General features: G+C 42.5%; 1 protein-coding gene across 2 annotated transcripts; it reads left to right on the top strand.

The window, feature by feature from the left end:
- Positions 1–938: 938 nt before the first annotated feature.
- tmem63a (transmembrane protein 63A) lies at positions 939–14,702 on the top strand. Of its 2 annotated transcripts, none has more exons than XM_054762235.1 (23): positions 939–1,055; positions 3,158–3,330; positions 3,410–3,489; positions 5,282–5,330; positions 5,403–5,440; positions 5,509–5,651; positions 5,915–5,966; positions 6,329–6,437; positions 6,514–6,584; positions 6,656–6,736; positions 6,962–7,079; positions 7,337–7,470; positions 7,588–7,731; positions 10,185–10,338; positions 10,420–10,526; positions 10,591–10,677; positions 10,838–10,903; positions 11,029–11,191; positions 11,317–11,422; positions 11,541–11,708; positions 11,795–11,910; positions 11,972–12,022; positions 12,851–14,702. In XM_054762235.1, exons 2-23 carry the CDS (start codon positions 3,160–3,162, stop codon positions 13,007–13,009), a joined length of 2,367 nt encoding a protein of 788 aa, XP_054618210.1. In that variant the 5' UTR covers positions 939–1,055; positions 3,158–3,159; the 3' UTR covers positions 13,010–14,702. The 2 variants fall into 2 exon arrangements, with proteins under 2 accessions (XP_054618210.1, XP_054618209.1); XM_054762234.1 differs by having other exon boundaries at positions 5,252–5,330; positions 12,851–14,700.
- Positions 14,703–15,194: the final 492 nt, after the last annotated feature.

Here is a 15,194-nt window from a genome sequence, read left to right as displayed (position 1 = left end):
CAATGTCGCTGTAGCTTGGCTAACATGCAGGTCACATTATGTAAATGGAGCGTTGTTGGCGCTTTTTGGAGTGTTTTTTCAGAAGGCTCTATAGGCGGAATAGGTGCATTCTTATCTGCCTCTTTTTAGCTGTTTTCATATCTTTACAACGCAGAGAAAAGAGAAAGACGTGTGTTCATGTCTCACATAAGGATTGTGATGATGGGCAAAATTCCCCCCAAAAAGTGTGCTTTTCCTGTAAGTAATTTTGATCATGTAAGTGTAAAACGATGACTAACTGTGTAACTAATTTACATAACAGACCAAGCTGTTCGAAATGTAGTATTATTGTCAACTTACTCCCTGATGATACTGCTATGTCTCTGTAAGTTACATTCATTCATCCATCCATCCATTTTCTATGCTGGAGCCTATCCCAGCTGACTTTAGGGCGAGAGGCAGGGTGCACCCTGGACCTGTTGACAGCCAATAGCAGGGCACATATAGACCATGGACACTCACATTGCTGTAAGTTCCATTTCCGGTTTGATTATTCAGTTTGAAGTTATACAACTTGCCTTCACTGGTCTCAGAGTCTATGGAGGAATCACCAAAAAAAAAGAACAAAAAGCAAAACCAAATACGCAGAAGTCTCACATTGCCTCCTAAAAAGATGACAATACTGGTGAGTCGCAAATATCATGTTGTTAAATATAATAACGTTGATGCTTTACTGAATAACAAAAGACAAACAGATTTATTTTAACGGTGGCTTCTTAGTTAAATACGACTCGATATTGTTAAGATTGAATTCAAGGCAAAATCATACAAAGATGATGAAAATTATACTTATTATTGGATCGCTACCAAAACTGTGCAGTATCGCCCAACCCTACAGGACTGCTGTCAAAATGACCAATGTCAACTCAACACATCTAGGCAGAATGCGCATGTGCGGAAGATGAAGAAGGAGGCGGGCGGTAGAGGAAGTCTTGTAATAATGTTGACGTTGTTTGGCGTCTTTTCAGCGTTAAGAAGTTAATTTTACGGCTAACCCAGAGTCGCAAACACAACAGGTAGGACGGTCTCTACTTTTGCTCTTTGTCCACGTAAACAAGTCAAAACACGCCATTTCGACCAAGCAAGTTTCGTTAATGAATGGCGGATGTTGACAGTGGTGACTTGTCACTGAAGGAAAAGTTGCAATGTTGTGTCCGGTTCTTAATATCTTTCTACTCTAACTTTTTTTAAATTATCACCGCCACCGCAACGTAGCTTGCAGCATATCACCATGTAACTACAGTTGACAGACATTGCTAACCAGCTAAAAACAAATAATGTACTGTATTTCAAATGTTTAAAAAAAATGGTGGCCACGTCTGTCACTTAATGCAGTCACACGTCCACTTGAATAGGAACGGCAGATGTTAGACGGAGCCGCGCGGTAATGTTGCATTACGTCCTCGTGACTCACGGCGTGTTGGCTCTATTTTAAATTGAGGCGTGGCGGGTCGGGTGGATTTGACACGGTTGCGGGTCAAAACGTCACATTGTTCAGGCCCCACCCCCCACGCCGCATCCCTCCTCCCATTTCACGACACTGCGTGACATGACGTGGTCAGAGATAAGGAACCGTAAAAGTTCAACACTAAGTGGAACAAAAACTTTGTAGGAAAAGAAACCCTGAAGCAGGAGACCCCAACCACCGTTTAAAGGTATAGAAATTTCAGGGCTGCACAAAAAAATGAACATCACGTTATTCTTGCTTAAAATTAAGGTCATTGTTCTCTGGGACCATTTTTTTGTGCTCGCATAATCACAATTTTTATTATTATCATCATTATTATGAGACTCCTGCTCTTATTCTGCTTTAAAGAAAAAGTGCACCTTTTTGGAATCTTGCCCATCATCCACAATTCTTATGTGAGACATGAACACACGTCTTTCTCTTTTGTGTGCGTTCTAATGATCTAAAAACAGCTAAAAAGAGGCAGCTAAGAATGCACGTAATGGGACGCACCTATTTCCTCTATAAAGCCTTTTGAAAAAACCTTCAAAAAGCGCCAACATCACTCCATTTATATGTGATCTGCATATTAACCAAGCTACAGCAACATTGTTATTATTGTTGTTATTAACATTGTTACGTCCAAGAACTACGTTACTGGCGTCGTGACACTTCGCCACACCACACTGGCTAGCTACCAGCCGGCTAGCGACTAGCTTCACCACACACTCGCTCACAATGCCTCAGGCCACTAGCAAAAGGTAACGCTGCATATTGGAGCTGCCGCCACTGCTGCTGTGTTTTTGTTTTTGAGTTTGGAATAGTTAACGCTAGGTGTAGCGTTCCTTTCTATGTTGCTATGCATGTAAAATCAACGCGCCCATGAAGGGAGTTCCACTAATGCTTAAAAATGACCAAAATAGGGCAAAATACTGTAAGTATTCCATGTTATCACGAATGTACCCCTGTTACTACATGCTGACAGCATGGATAGAAAACTATAAAACCTTGTTGGAGCTTTTTGGAGGCGTTTTAATAACGGGCTCTCTCGGCAGAACAGGTGTGTCTCTCTGTAGCTGTTTTTATACGTTTAGAACGCTAAGAAAAGAGAAAGACGTATGTGTTCATGTCTCACATAACGATTGTGGATGATGGGCAAAATTCCAAAAGAAAGTGCAGTTTTCCTAACTTAAAAGAAACTTCCAACGGCTGTCCCACATCAGAGGTCCTGGAAGAACAGATGATGGGGACTTTGTTACCACAAATAAATAGAAAGACTGAAAATATTTCATCAAGTTCAAAACATGGCACATTCGCTCACGCCACAGTACATTCATGCACACAGTAAAGACAAGTCAAACGAAAAATCAATTTATGAATGTGATCGCTCCTCCCATGGGCTGAGGAATGATAACCAAGCGCCCTGAGGGACAGGGAGTGCAAGGAGGAAGTGTTGGCTGTCATGCTATTGACAGTATAGAACCTGACATCAGCGACTTCAAATATGGTTTCGTCACACTCAGGCACGGTACTGTGCCAAATGCCTTATGTGCTGGACAAGTTTGTTGTTCCATCATTTTGTTAAAAGGAACTATCCAGAAGTGTGTGTGTGTGTGTGTGATGGGAAACACTGTTGTGCGCAGACCAAAACTGTCGCTTCTTCTCTCGTAGTGATGTCGTCCTGGTGGTGGGATCAGTGGTCGCTGCTGGGCCCGAACGAAACCCGGCGTTCCACCGGGCCGGATGACAAGACCTGTTTCAATGGCACGCAGAACACCGTGCTGAACGGAGTCAGCTTTGGCGGCGTGCCTGTTGTGTTGCTGCTCAACTTTAGCGTCTTTTTGGTACATCTTAGCTTGGTCTGTCATTTTATTTGGATTGAATAGGACTGATGGACCGTTGCAATCTTTTGGACAACTACAGGTGTTGCTGATCCTCTTCTCTGTTATACGGAAGAAGTTCTGGGACTATGGACGTCTTGCGCTGGTGGCAGACAAAGAAGGGTTCGTTCTGGATTTGACACTCTAAAGTTTTGGGTTTAGATTTATAGGCGCAAAGGTTCAAAAAGATGGGACGGTTTAAGGGATATCTGTGGACAAGGAGCAGGAGGCCCCTGCTAAGTTTACTTAAATTATGTGAAAGGTAAAATGAATGGAGTAAGTAAACAGAGCCTGGCATCAGAAGAAAAAGCCACAATATATGCTCCTAAAAATCAGTTTTTCAGGCAGTTGCGAAGACTCCACCTCTATTATGTTCTCTGATGGGAGGCTCACTATGCCACATGTTGAAAACATGGAATGTATTGCATTTTTCTGTTTATTCTAACTAGGCCTGTCACGATAACAAATTTTGCTGGCTTTTTTAGACCATGTTATCATTAAGTTTATCACTCAGTGATCACTGTGTCATGTCACATTTGAGCCACGAGATGGTATTAAAGTGTAGTGTATCTCTGTGAGGCACAGAAGATGCCTACTATAGCACTTACGAATCGCATGGCGTCACCACGTCACATAGCCGGGGTATCGTGAGCTCGCGCCGCCCGGCACTATACATTCACTTAGCCGATCAAACGCCCCAGCAAGCGCCAACTGCTGGGACGAATGCCCCACAGCACAACCACACTGGAACTTCGGCTTAGAAACTATCGCTTTTGTGCTTTCATTCATATTAGCGTTTGCTTGCTAACTGCTAGCTAGCACTCAGTGTATTCAGTCACTACGTAGCTAGCCCCCGCCTCCACTTACTGTGACAAAGGCGCTGAATAGCTGACAGGCGCCTCACTCTTCCCCTTAATTTGACTATACAACCAATGCCCTCTTGTCATCCAGCCTGTGTGCTACAGCAAGAAGAGGAAACGGAACAGGCGTACGTACATGTCGCACATGTCAATTTATCGAGGCGTCAAAATGATCAACCTCGTTTTTTTCTATCGTTCAATTAATCATTTTATCGATTATCGTGACAGGCGTAGTTCTATCCAGTTTAAACACATTCTGGATCAGATTACAGTCGTCCCTTGCTACATCGCGGTTCGAACATCGCTCCCTCGCTCTATCTCGTTTTTTCCAAAATTAACTGAGTTTCGTAGTTGAATACAGTGACCGTAGTACTGTATTGTACAGTGGCCACTAGGTGTCAGTAATTGTTCGGTGAGACAGGCACTAGACTCGTCACTGCGGTTCCCTTGGGAACACATTTACTGTTACACTGCTCGAGTAGTAGTTTTATTTACGTCTTAAATGGCTCATTTACTCTTATTTTGTCTACTATATTGGGTAATACGAGTGTAAAGCCGTATTGTAATGGCAGAAGTACTGTGTGCTGGAAGTACGCTGTCCAGGAAAAAAAAAAACAAGGAACCGCTAAAGTGTGAGTCTGTGTTATCTTATTTATGTGTAATATGTCTTATTTTCTTTGATTATTTCTACTATATTGGGCAATAGGAGTATAAAGGTGATTATATGGGTGTTATTTCATGTCTTAAGGGCTCTAATAATTAAAAAAAAAACACATTTATAAAATTGTAAACAGGTTTTCTATGCCATAACTACGAACATATTCAATTTATTAATACTGAATCCTACTTTGTGGAATTTCATTTATCGCGGTCGGGTCTGGAACAAATTAACTTAAATTAAATTAAGGAACGAATGTATTGTTGATTGAGAGCTGCAAAACAGTCCAGAGTTAATTTCTGTAGTAGCAAATTAAACAAAATGATGTTTGATGAATTTTATCAAATGAATTGTGTGTGGCTTTTAGGGTCACTGAGTCTGGACGCCCTCGTTACAGGCATCTGTCATCGTGTGCATCCAGTGGGGATGACCAGGAGTACGAAATGGTATGCAAAACAACAGGAAAACCAAACAATGTTTACTTACTTTCTTACATAAAATATGTTTTTTCCCCAAAGGGCTTCTGTTCTTGGCTGCCTTACATCCTCAGAATGGAGTAAGTCATTTGACCTAATGTTCGCACATGACATGATTGCATCTCACGCAATCTGTTTTGCATTCCAGTGACGACAAAATAAAAGCCCGGTGCGGCATAGACGCCGTTCACTACCTCTCCTTCCAGCGTCACCTCATCATCCTGCTGCTGGTCATTACCGTCACCTCCCTGTCAATCATACTGCCTGTCAACCTGACGGGGGATCTGTTGGGTGAGTTTGGTTTTGAGGTTGTTTTCATTTTACACTCCAACCATACAAATGAAGCCAAGAGTGGCTCGTCAGCCTTTTCCCTGGTGTGTGAACACGCTATACTAGATTAACTTCCCCTAATTTCTACTGTGTGAACTGTCAATATAAAACAACGATTCATGTGTGAACACACACCCTAAACATAGCTATTGAAGAGGTGTGGCAAATTCATTCGCTCTCAAGTGCGTCTCACATTTTCCCGATCACATGATCATGTCTTTCAGGCAACGATCCGCAGAGTTTTGGAAGGACGACTATCGGCAATCTTCAAAAAGGGTAATGAACTGTGGCTGTAGAACGCAACCCCATTAAAGCTACAATACTGTGTGCAAAGTCTTAGGCCGCTACCAGCTGCTTTGTTGTTTTAATGAGCTGTTTGCACAGAAACTGTGTACAGTAGGACACATACAGCCAGCAGGATCACGCAAAAAAATAGAAATGCAATTTAAACAAAACTTTGTACGCAAGTAGTACACGGGTCAAGGAAGGAAGCGTTACATTTTGGTGAAGATCTGGATAAAGGTGCTGGAATAATTCAGGAAGGAGCCACAAATATGGCACTCCACGGATTCCTGGCTCTGCTGAATGACATTCAGACTTTTTTTTCACAAAACATAGCACTTTACTGTTGTTTTCAGGAACGACCTGCTGTGGCTGCACACCGTGTTTGCTGTCCTCTATCTGGCCCTGACCATTATTCTGCTGCGACGACACACATCGCAAATGAAAGGCATGGAAAAAGACACGGTGAGTTTCCTACTTCCTCGTCTGTTACTTCCAGGAGCTACATGCAGTAACTCGATGCTACTAACTATGTCTGCAGACCAGAAACACCTTGTTTGTGATGGGTGTGCCAAAAACGGCCACAGAGGAGGACCTAAGGACACATTTCATGTAATTCGACTAAACAGTTTGCATTGCACACTATTTACACCTTGGTTTTAATCCTTTCTGCTTTTGTCTAGAGAGGCGTACCCCACCTGCAGGGTGTGTGCTGTGACCATTGCCTACGACGTGGCAAAGCTCATGCGTCTGGACAAGGAAAGGTAAGCATGCAGAGGTAACTACAAAGATAAAACAAAGTGAAAGAGACAAGTTAGCAGTAAGATTTAAACTGGAAGAAAAACAAGGCCTATGTTACACTGACATGCCTGAGAAATGTGATTACAAGCCAATATTTGTTCAGGCATTAAACAAACAAATAAATAACTAATACAATTTTCTGCAAGGTGTGTCAATCGCACCAGTGAGTTTTTCTTTTACCACCCCAGGTTTCGAGCAGGAAAAAACCTGCGCTACTACGAGCGCGTCCTGGAGAAGACGGGGAAGCGTGAAACAATATACCCCCGACCGTGCGGTCACCTCTGTTGCTGCGCCAACTGTGAGAAGGTAAGACGGAGCAGAAGGCTTCAGGTCGTCGTCATGAAAAAGGTGTCCTATGGCGTCATCTAAAACAAATACTGGAGCCCACGCGGGTTTGTTGTCATTGAGAGATAATTGTGTGTATTCTTGCCAACAGTGAAGGCTAATCTGGTTTTAGAATCCCTCTCCTGAACTCCTTGTCAGTGGGGTGTGACTTTAATCCTGTATTAGTCATACCAAATGTACATGCAGGACAAGAAGCATTCATGTTCGTGCTCCCTCAGGTGGACGCCATCGAGTACTACAGCGCTAAAGAAAAAGATCTGCTGGAGGAGGTGAGGCAGCAGGTGGGGGTGGTGCCACAGCGCCCCCTGGGGCTTGCCTTTGTCACCTTGCAGACAGAGGCTATGGCCAAGTAGTGAGTAGTCATTTAGCGAAATGTATTCCAAATTCGCAATTTAGTTTTGAATGTTTTGCACAAGAGGAAAAGAAAAGTCCCTCATTCTCATCACTAACTTTACTCTGCTATCGTTAGCATTCTCAAAGACTTCAATGCGCTGGAATGCAGCAGCAGGAGTTGTTGCTGTGGCAGAGAGCCTCAGACTTCCACCAACAGCGGAGGTCTCAAAGTGAGGAAGTGGAGGGTCAGCGTCGCACCCCATCCCAGAAACGTTTACTGGTGAGCACCCGGCATCTCATACAACCGTTGCTGTGGAGCCTTGCAACCCCATCGTTTAGATGGTTATGGAATTCACCCAAACATTTCAAGGAAAATATGGTCAAAAAGTCAGGAAAAAGATTTGTTTTGAACAAAAGTGCCACCTTTACATGGCTTCAGAGGAAAGTGCTTTAGTAACTAGGACACAGAAAATAAAAACATTGCTACTTACAGCCATAACCTTTCACTCAGTCTTTTGTAGTTAGCTATAGCTATTAACAACAGTCAAGTGCACAACTTCTTTTTGCACATCGATCTACAACAAGGATGTGCAGTGACGGCCACATTTTCCTATTGTGTTATTTTTATTTTATTCCTGTAATATAACTTTTTACCCAACCCAAAATTCCAAAAATCTATTTTGTGTTGTTTCTCATGTCTTTTAAAAGTAATGTCTTTTTTCTTTAATATTTCAACTCGCTACTAAAATGACATTAATTTTAAAATGAGTTTGTCGTAAAACTTTTTTCTTGTTAGAATATGACTTTTTTGTTTTAATATTTTTGACTAATTACAGCTGTTTTTAACATAACTTTTTTAAGAAACCTATTTTTTCCAAAAATTACAACTTTTTATGTTGTTTTGTTTTTATCATAATATTATGACTTTAAAAAATGTCTTTTTTTAATATTTCAACCTTATGCTACTAAAATGCCGTTATTTTTCCTCATATTATTACAATGTTCTCAGAAAATTACGACTTTCTCGTTAGATTACAACTTTGCACTTAATATTTTGATTTTATTGTTTTAAAATTACTCCTTATTTTTCAATTTTTGCTGTTTTTTTTTTTTTTTTTTTTTTTTTTTTTTTTTGTTAAATTATATTTTTTAGAATGTCCCAAGAGCCAATTAAAAAATATTTTTGAAAAGCCACAGGCAAGCCGCACTTTGGACAACCCTGATCTACAACGTGCAATAATACAACAGATACCGTCACATTTGCCTGCATTTACAAGTCTCCATAACATCCATTAAAACTCAACACAGTTCCATTTATAGGTCTTCTCAAAACTATGACTTCACACTGTACTTGCAAGTCAGAATTTAACCAAAAATTTCTACGAAAATAAGCTGTTAAAGTAGGGGGGGAAATTCTGAACTCCAACAAAAATGTTGCTTAGGGTACTAGTATTCAAGTCAGAGGAAAATAGTAACTATGCCGCAAAGTAATCATCCATCCATCCATCCATCCATCCATTTTCTATACCGCTTCTTCCTCATTAGGGTCGCGGGGGCATGCTGGAGCCTATCCCAGCTGACTTCGGGCGACAGGCGGGGTACACCCTGGACTGGTCGCCAGCCAATCGCAGGGCACATATAGACAAACAACCATTCACACTCACATTCATACCTATGGACAATTTAGAGTCGCCAATTAACCTCACTTGCATGTTTTTTGGAATGTGGGAGGAAGCCGGAGTACCCGGAGAAAACCCACGCACGCACGGGGAGAGAACATGCAAACTCCACACAGAAATGCCCAGGGGAGAATCGAACCCAGGTCTTCCCGATCTCCAAGCTGTTACTGTGTTGGCCAACGTGCTAACCACTAGACCAGCAAAGTAATCATTGTTACCAAAAGTCACAATCGTCACTGTATCTTTTTTTAGTTGTTACAGTTACCAACAGTTATGTATACGGCTTCTTTTTACACTTACAATTCATTGCAACATGCAGTAACTCTCAGTTGTATTTCTAAGTGTACAGTCACCCATCGCAGTTTGAATATTGCTCCCTCACTATATCACGTTTTTTTTTTAAATAGAAAAAGATTGCTGTTTCATGGTTGACTATAGCTTATTATTAGTCAAATAATATTGAAAGAAATGTTATCTGCAGTATTGTGGTCACTAGGCATCAGTAATGAGACATGACGTTAGATTACATTACCTTTCACACTGCATGGACACTGGCTACTGAGCCAGCAGAGCCCATCTGACATGCCATGGCTGAGACTAACACGCCATAGCTGAGATCGAGTGGAAAGAAAAGATTTTCCTCTCATTCCGTGTGGAAGTGGTAACTTTCTGAAGTTTACAATAAGTACATTTGGAGGGGCTAACTAGCTTGCTATGCTAGCGACAGCCATCTTTTGTCCCTGCAGCGATCCCGTAGCCTGCGCAATGTGATGTAAACAAAGAATAACAGAGTGTAAAAGTGACTATAGGGTGTTATTTCATGTCTACAGGGTTCTAATAATGTTGGTTCTCTATGCTCTAAATACAAAAATGTTCCTTTTATTGAATCCTACTTTGTGGAAATTCCGTGATAAATGAGGGATTACTGCATTCCAAACTACGACTGCACACTGTACTTCTTTTGAATGTAGCTGTTTAACTATTCTTTTGTTTATTGTTGCCATCGCTTAACATATGAAAGAATGACGTCCTCACGTTTTCCTTTTCTATCCAGGGACCACCTCTCAGTGCAGGGCTTCTCCTGGTTCATCCGCTACGTGATGCTCAACTTCCTGCTTTTCTTCCTGCTCACCTTCCTCACAACGCCCACCATCATCATCAACACCATAGACAAATTCAACGTCACCAAGCCCATCTACTATCTGAACGTATGACTTTTCGCCTAACACATTTTTAGGAATGCTGCCCCTCTGTGCTACAGGTCTAATCCCCCACACCCCCCACCATAGAGCCCTATTGTCAGTCAGTTCTTCCCCACGTTCCTGCTGTGGTCCTTCTCTGCCCTTTTGCCCACCATCGTCTACTACTCCACGCTGGGAGAGGCACACTGGGGCAGGTGTGACACATTCAGATTGGTAATGCTGGGAAGGGTTTGGATTGAACGGTCTGTGCTCTTTCAGGTCCAGTGAGCAGCTGAGCATGATGCACAAGCTTTACTTCTTTCTGCTCTTCATGGTGCTCATCCTTCCCTCGCTGGGGCTCACCAGGTAATTACGACTGACACCTGAGCTCCTACCATCATACACTTCTGCCGTCATAGACAATATGCTGATTTATACTGGACTGACTTGGGTTAAGAGTGAACGTTGGACAACCCAACATTTCTCCACGCTTGTTTGGTCATCTCATTTTGTTTCTCCCTTTTAGTCTTGCGCTGTTTTTCCGCTGGCTGTTTGACAAAGAATTTCTAACAGATGGGAAACTGAGGTTTGAGTAAGTTCCCCTTCTGTGTGAAAGTCTCACATTCGCACACGTCCTTTTGAATTTACACTTCCTCACCATAATGTCATTGTTAACACTGAACCGATTTTCCTTACCTTTGCTGTCTGTGCACCAAGGTGCGTGTTCCTACCTGACCAGGGGGCCTTTTTCGTCAACTACGTGATCGCGGCAGGCCTGGTGGGCTCGGCCATGGATCTGTTACGGCTGCCTGGCTTGCTGCTTTACACCATTCGCTTGGCGCTGGCTCGCTCCGCTGCCGAGAGGAAATACGTCAAACAGGTAAGCAAGACACCTCAACCTCGGGGTCTCGCTTTTTTTTTTTTTTTTTTTGCTTGAGGAAGGTTCCTTTCCACAGATATCACAGAATGACAGCGAAACCTTGAAGTGTGTGTTTCTATCAACAGAACCAGGCTTATGAGTTTGAATACGGGGCCATGTACGGCTGGATCCTGTGCGTCTTTACTGTCATCATGGCATACAGTGTCATTTGTCCCATTATTGTGCCTTTCGGTGAGTTCTAAGCACGTGTGCACATCTCACGCATTTCAACATTTTACTACAGTACATCTTCTGAAGGGACCACACGATGGATACTAAATGTCTCACGTGTACGTGTGTCTTCCACCAGGTCTCTTATACATGATGCTGAAGCACCTGGTGGACAAACACAACCTGTACTTCACCTACTTGCCGACACGCATCGACCGTCAAGTCCACCTGAAGGCTGTCAATCAAGCTCTGGCCGCGCCCATCATCTGCCTAATATGGCTTTATTTCTTTTCCGTCCTCAGGACCGGTGAGTGACAAGCCTGTCAGGTCACATGATCACCAAGCAGACATCCTTAACCCGAGGAAATGATAATAAATAATGTGACATTTCAGGTTTCTGGACTCCCACGTCTCTGTTCACCCTGGTGGTGCTCGTCATCACGATCCTCATCTGCCTCAGCTACACCTGTTTCGGCCATTTCCAGTACCTCAGTCCGCACAATTATGAGGTGAGTTGCTCCTCATGACTTACGTGTTTCTTTCATGCTGACGGTTTGTTTTCTTCTGCAGGCGAAAGAGGAAGATGAGGGCACACCTGAGGAAGTGGAGGAAAACGCCATGGTACTGCACTTGTCTCGTGAGGACACTCGCTAGGGGTGCCCCGATACCACTTTTTCACTTTCGATCCGATACCGATAATTGCAGCCTTGAATATCAGCCAAAACCGATGTCAATCCTATAGCAGCACGAATCATACATACTTTTATTACTTCTTTTGGAGTGTGGAATGTTGGAAAAAGCTGATCAAGCGATATTACACAAACACCGAACAATAATCAGCAAAACTAGGTATGGGAAAAACAGACCGATTTACTTTTTTAGGGATATGGGGTATCGTTTCATAGTGACAGCTCGGCCAAATACAGCAAGGTTCGACGTGCTTAGTGAAGCGTTTAAACCCCACTTTACTCGCCATCGACAGGGTCATCTTTTCTGTTCTAGCTGATGACACCTTGTTGTCCCGTGGGAGTTTCCCATGTAACGCTGCTTCAAATGCGCCATGAGCGGTCGTATTAAAAGGAGACTTGTGCATGACAAGGGCTGCACTCAACTGCAACGTCTTTTTCGGCCTTTCATGTAAAATAGACACGGCTGACCCCTCCAACTGCACGCTTAACACATTGGCACACGCCGTTGTTGTGATATCGTGGGCTCTATCTGGCCGCTGCTGGATAGACGTGCTGGAGTGGAGTCTGGAATCGGATGCTTGTATCGAAGTACCAATATCAGAGATTTTAGAGGCAGGCCGATATAATCCGATGCTCGGTTTTTTTTTTGTTTTTTTTTTTTTTTTTTGCTGATATTGGCTCGATATCCGACACAACACTCACAATAATAACTATTTAGCCACACCATTGAGCATTCTGACACGTGTATTCTATATTACAGATTTACCTTCCCAGAGTGCTGAATCCCAAATCGGCAGCGGAGGCTGCAAAGGGGTCACAAGCCCAGCAGTCTTACGGTTCTACGGAGGGCAGCCCGGCACACGGCTTCAGTCCTGTAGAAGACAAAGGCATTGAAGTTCAACACTCAAAACCGAGCTAGAATGAAGACAGCATGCCGGGATGGGGGGGGGGTCCCTTCCGTGAGAACCCCATAACATGTTTACACGAAAGCACACTAGTGCGCCTTTACAACAGGTGTCAAATGATCAAAGAACATTCCGCAAAACGCTGAGGCACTTTTGTTTTGGAAGACAATGCTGGGATGCTTTTTTTTTCCATTTCTTGTGGAATGATGAAAGTCTTGCATAAGAAGAAAATCAGCAGCCTAACTGATGCCAAAGACAAGTGAACACCTGCCAAGGGAAGCGCTTAAAGCTTAGCCATAATTAATGATGCACTTTCTTGTACACATTGAGGTCTGTTTGTTATTAATCAACAAGTGCCTACTGTAGTTACTTCAGTGATGACACATTTATGCTAGTACTGCTGACGTTTAAAACTAATCCAAAGCTGTTGCATTTAACACGGTTCTAGGCTGTTGTTGTTGTTTTAAATATGTAATCATGTTACTGATGATCCACGCTTTGGACAGATCCAAGTTTTTAAACCATGCATTTCCAAAATACAAACATTGACATAATGAGTGTGCTTTGTCAAAAGAGAGGCTGTTGAGCCGAGTTGAATGAGTATTTAATAGGAGGACCACGTGGCTCTGCTGGGCTTATTGAGCATGTGAAAACTGAGTGTAATTCGATTGTGGACGTTAGATATTAATTTTATAAAGTAGTGTATTTCATAGCATAGCATAAACAATACAAGACATTTAATGAATTTATTCAATACAATTAATTTGAATAAATGTTAATAATTCAAATAATTTATTGATTTATTTTAAACCCTGACGTATATTGAGGTAGCGAGATTTACAGTATAGCCAAGCGAATATACACCAACGGATAACACATTAAACATGTGAAAATGGTACGTTCAACAGGCCGCACGGTGGCCGAGTGGTTAGCATGTCGGGATCTGGAAAATTCGAAACTCCACTTGGCATCTCTGTGTGGAGTTTGCATGTTCTCCCCCTGCGTGGGTTTTCTCCGGGTACTCCGGTTTCCTCCCACATTCCAAAAACATGCATGTTAGGTTCACTGGCGACTCTAAATTGTCCATAGGTATGAATGTGAGTGTGAATGGTTGTTTGTCTATATGTGCCCTGTGATTGGCTGGCGACCAGTCCAGGGTGTACCCCGCCTCTCACCCGAAGCCAGCTGGGATAGGCTCCAGCATATGCCCGCGACCCTAATAACGATAAGCGGCATCGAAAATGAATGGATGGCATGTTAAACAATAAAAGAGAAAATAAGTGAAATCATAAAACCATTCAAATAAATAATGAAAAGTTTATTCACAATTCACACACGGCTCTGTTTACGCTCGGTCATTCTTTCAACAGACCAACATATGAATATCAATATTTAGATACAGTGACAATATTTCCATTTGAGAATCAATTGTAGCGCATGAAGAGTTTATATCGGAAGTATCAATCCGTACATCGCCACAAATAACACAATAACACTAACGACTATAGCTTACTAGCACACATAAACTAGGTGTTGTATCGCTTATTTTTAAGCTTTGTATCCCTCATGAGCAAAGAGCAAATGAAAATAAATCTTGAGTGCTGTACACCACCTATTGCCTACTGTCACCTATTTTAATTTTGGGGAAATCCCAAAAATGGTCAACTTATCAGTGTTAATAGCTAGCATGCTAACAGCTAGCAAGAAGTATGAGTGCCTGCATTGCTCTGCATGCAGGCCCACAGTGAAAGTTGTGGTGCTATGACGACACGAATGCAGTTTTGATAAATGAAAATAAAAATGGAAATACTCGATTTAAGAAGTGCCAAGGAAACCAGAGCTGGGAGGGGCTCGGGTTACCTGGTGGCACGTGGCCCAGTAGAGCGCCGTCTAAAGCTTGGCCACATCAGATGTGACATAGTGGTGGGAGGACCATTCGGTTGTATCCAAAAAGGCAACAACAACAAACTGAATAAACACTAGAAACATTTTTTGGGAAATTTTAAATGGACTTGCTTCTTGCATACCTCTAACCAAGCGTTGTATCCTTGCCGGTTGCTAGCATGTTGTGGGCACCGTATGGCATGAAGGGTGGATTCCTAATAAAGTGGCCGTTTTCAACATCATTTTGATTTAATTTCAAACTTAGAACCTCATTAGTAAATATTCCAATGTCGTATGGGCACATTTTGACCATTT

Source organism: Dunckerocampus dactyliophorus, chromosome 19, assembly GCF_027744805.1.
Source record: "Dunckerocampus dactyliophorus isolate RoL2022-P2 chromosome 19, RoL_Ddac_1.1, whole genome shotgun sequence".
In the NCBI taxonomy this organism is placed as follows: domain Eukaryota; kingdom Metazoa; phylum Chordata; class Actinopteri; order Syngnathiformes; family Syngnathidae; genus Dunckerocampus; species Dunckerocampus dactyliophorus.
The sequence above is the reverse complement of the archived record's forward strand: the minus strand, read 5'-3'. Positions and strand labels throughout refer to the sequence as shown.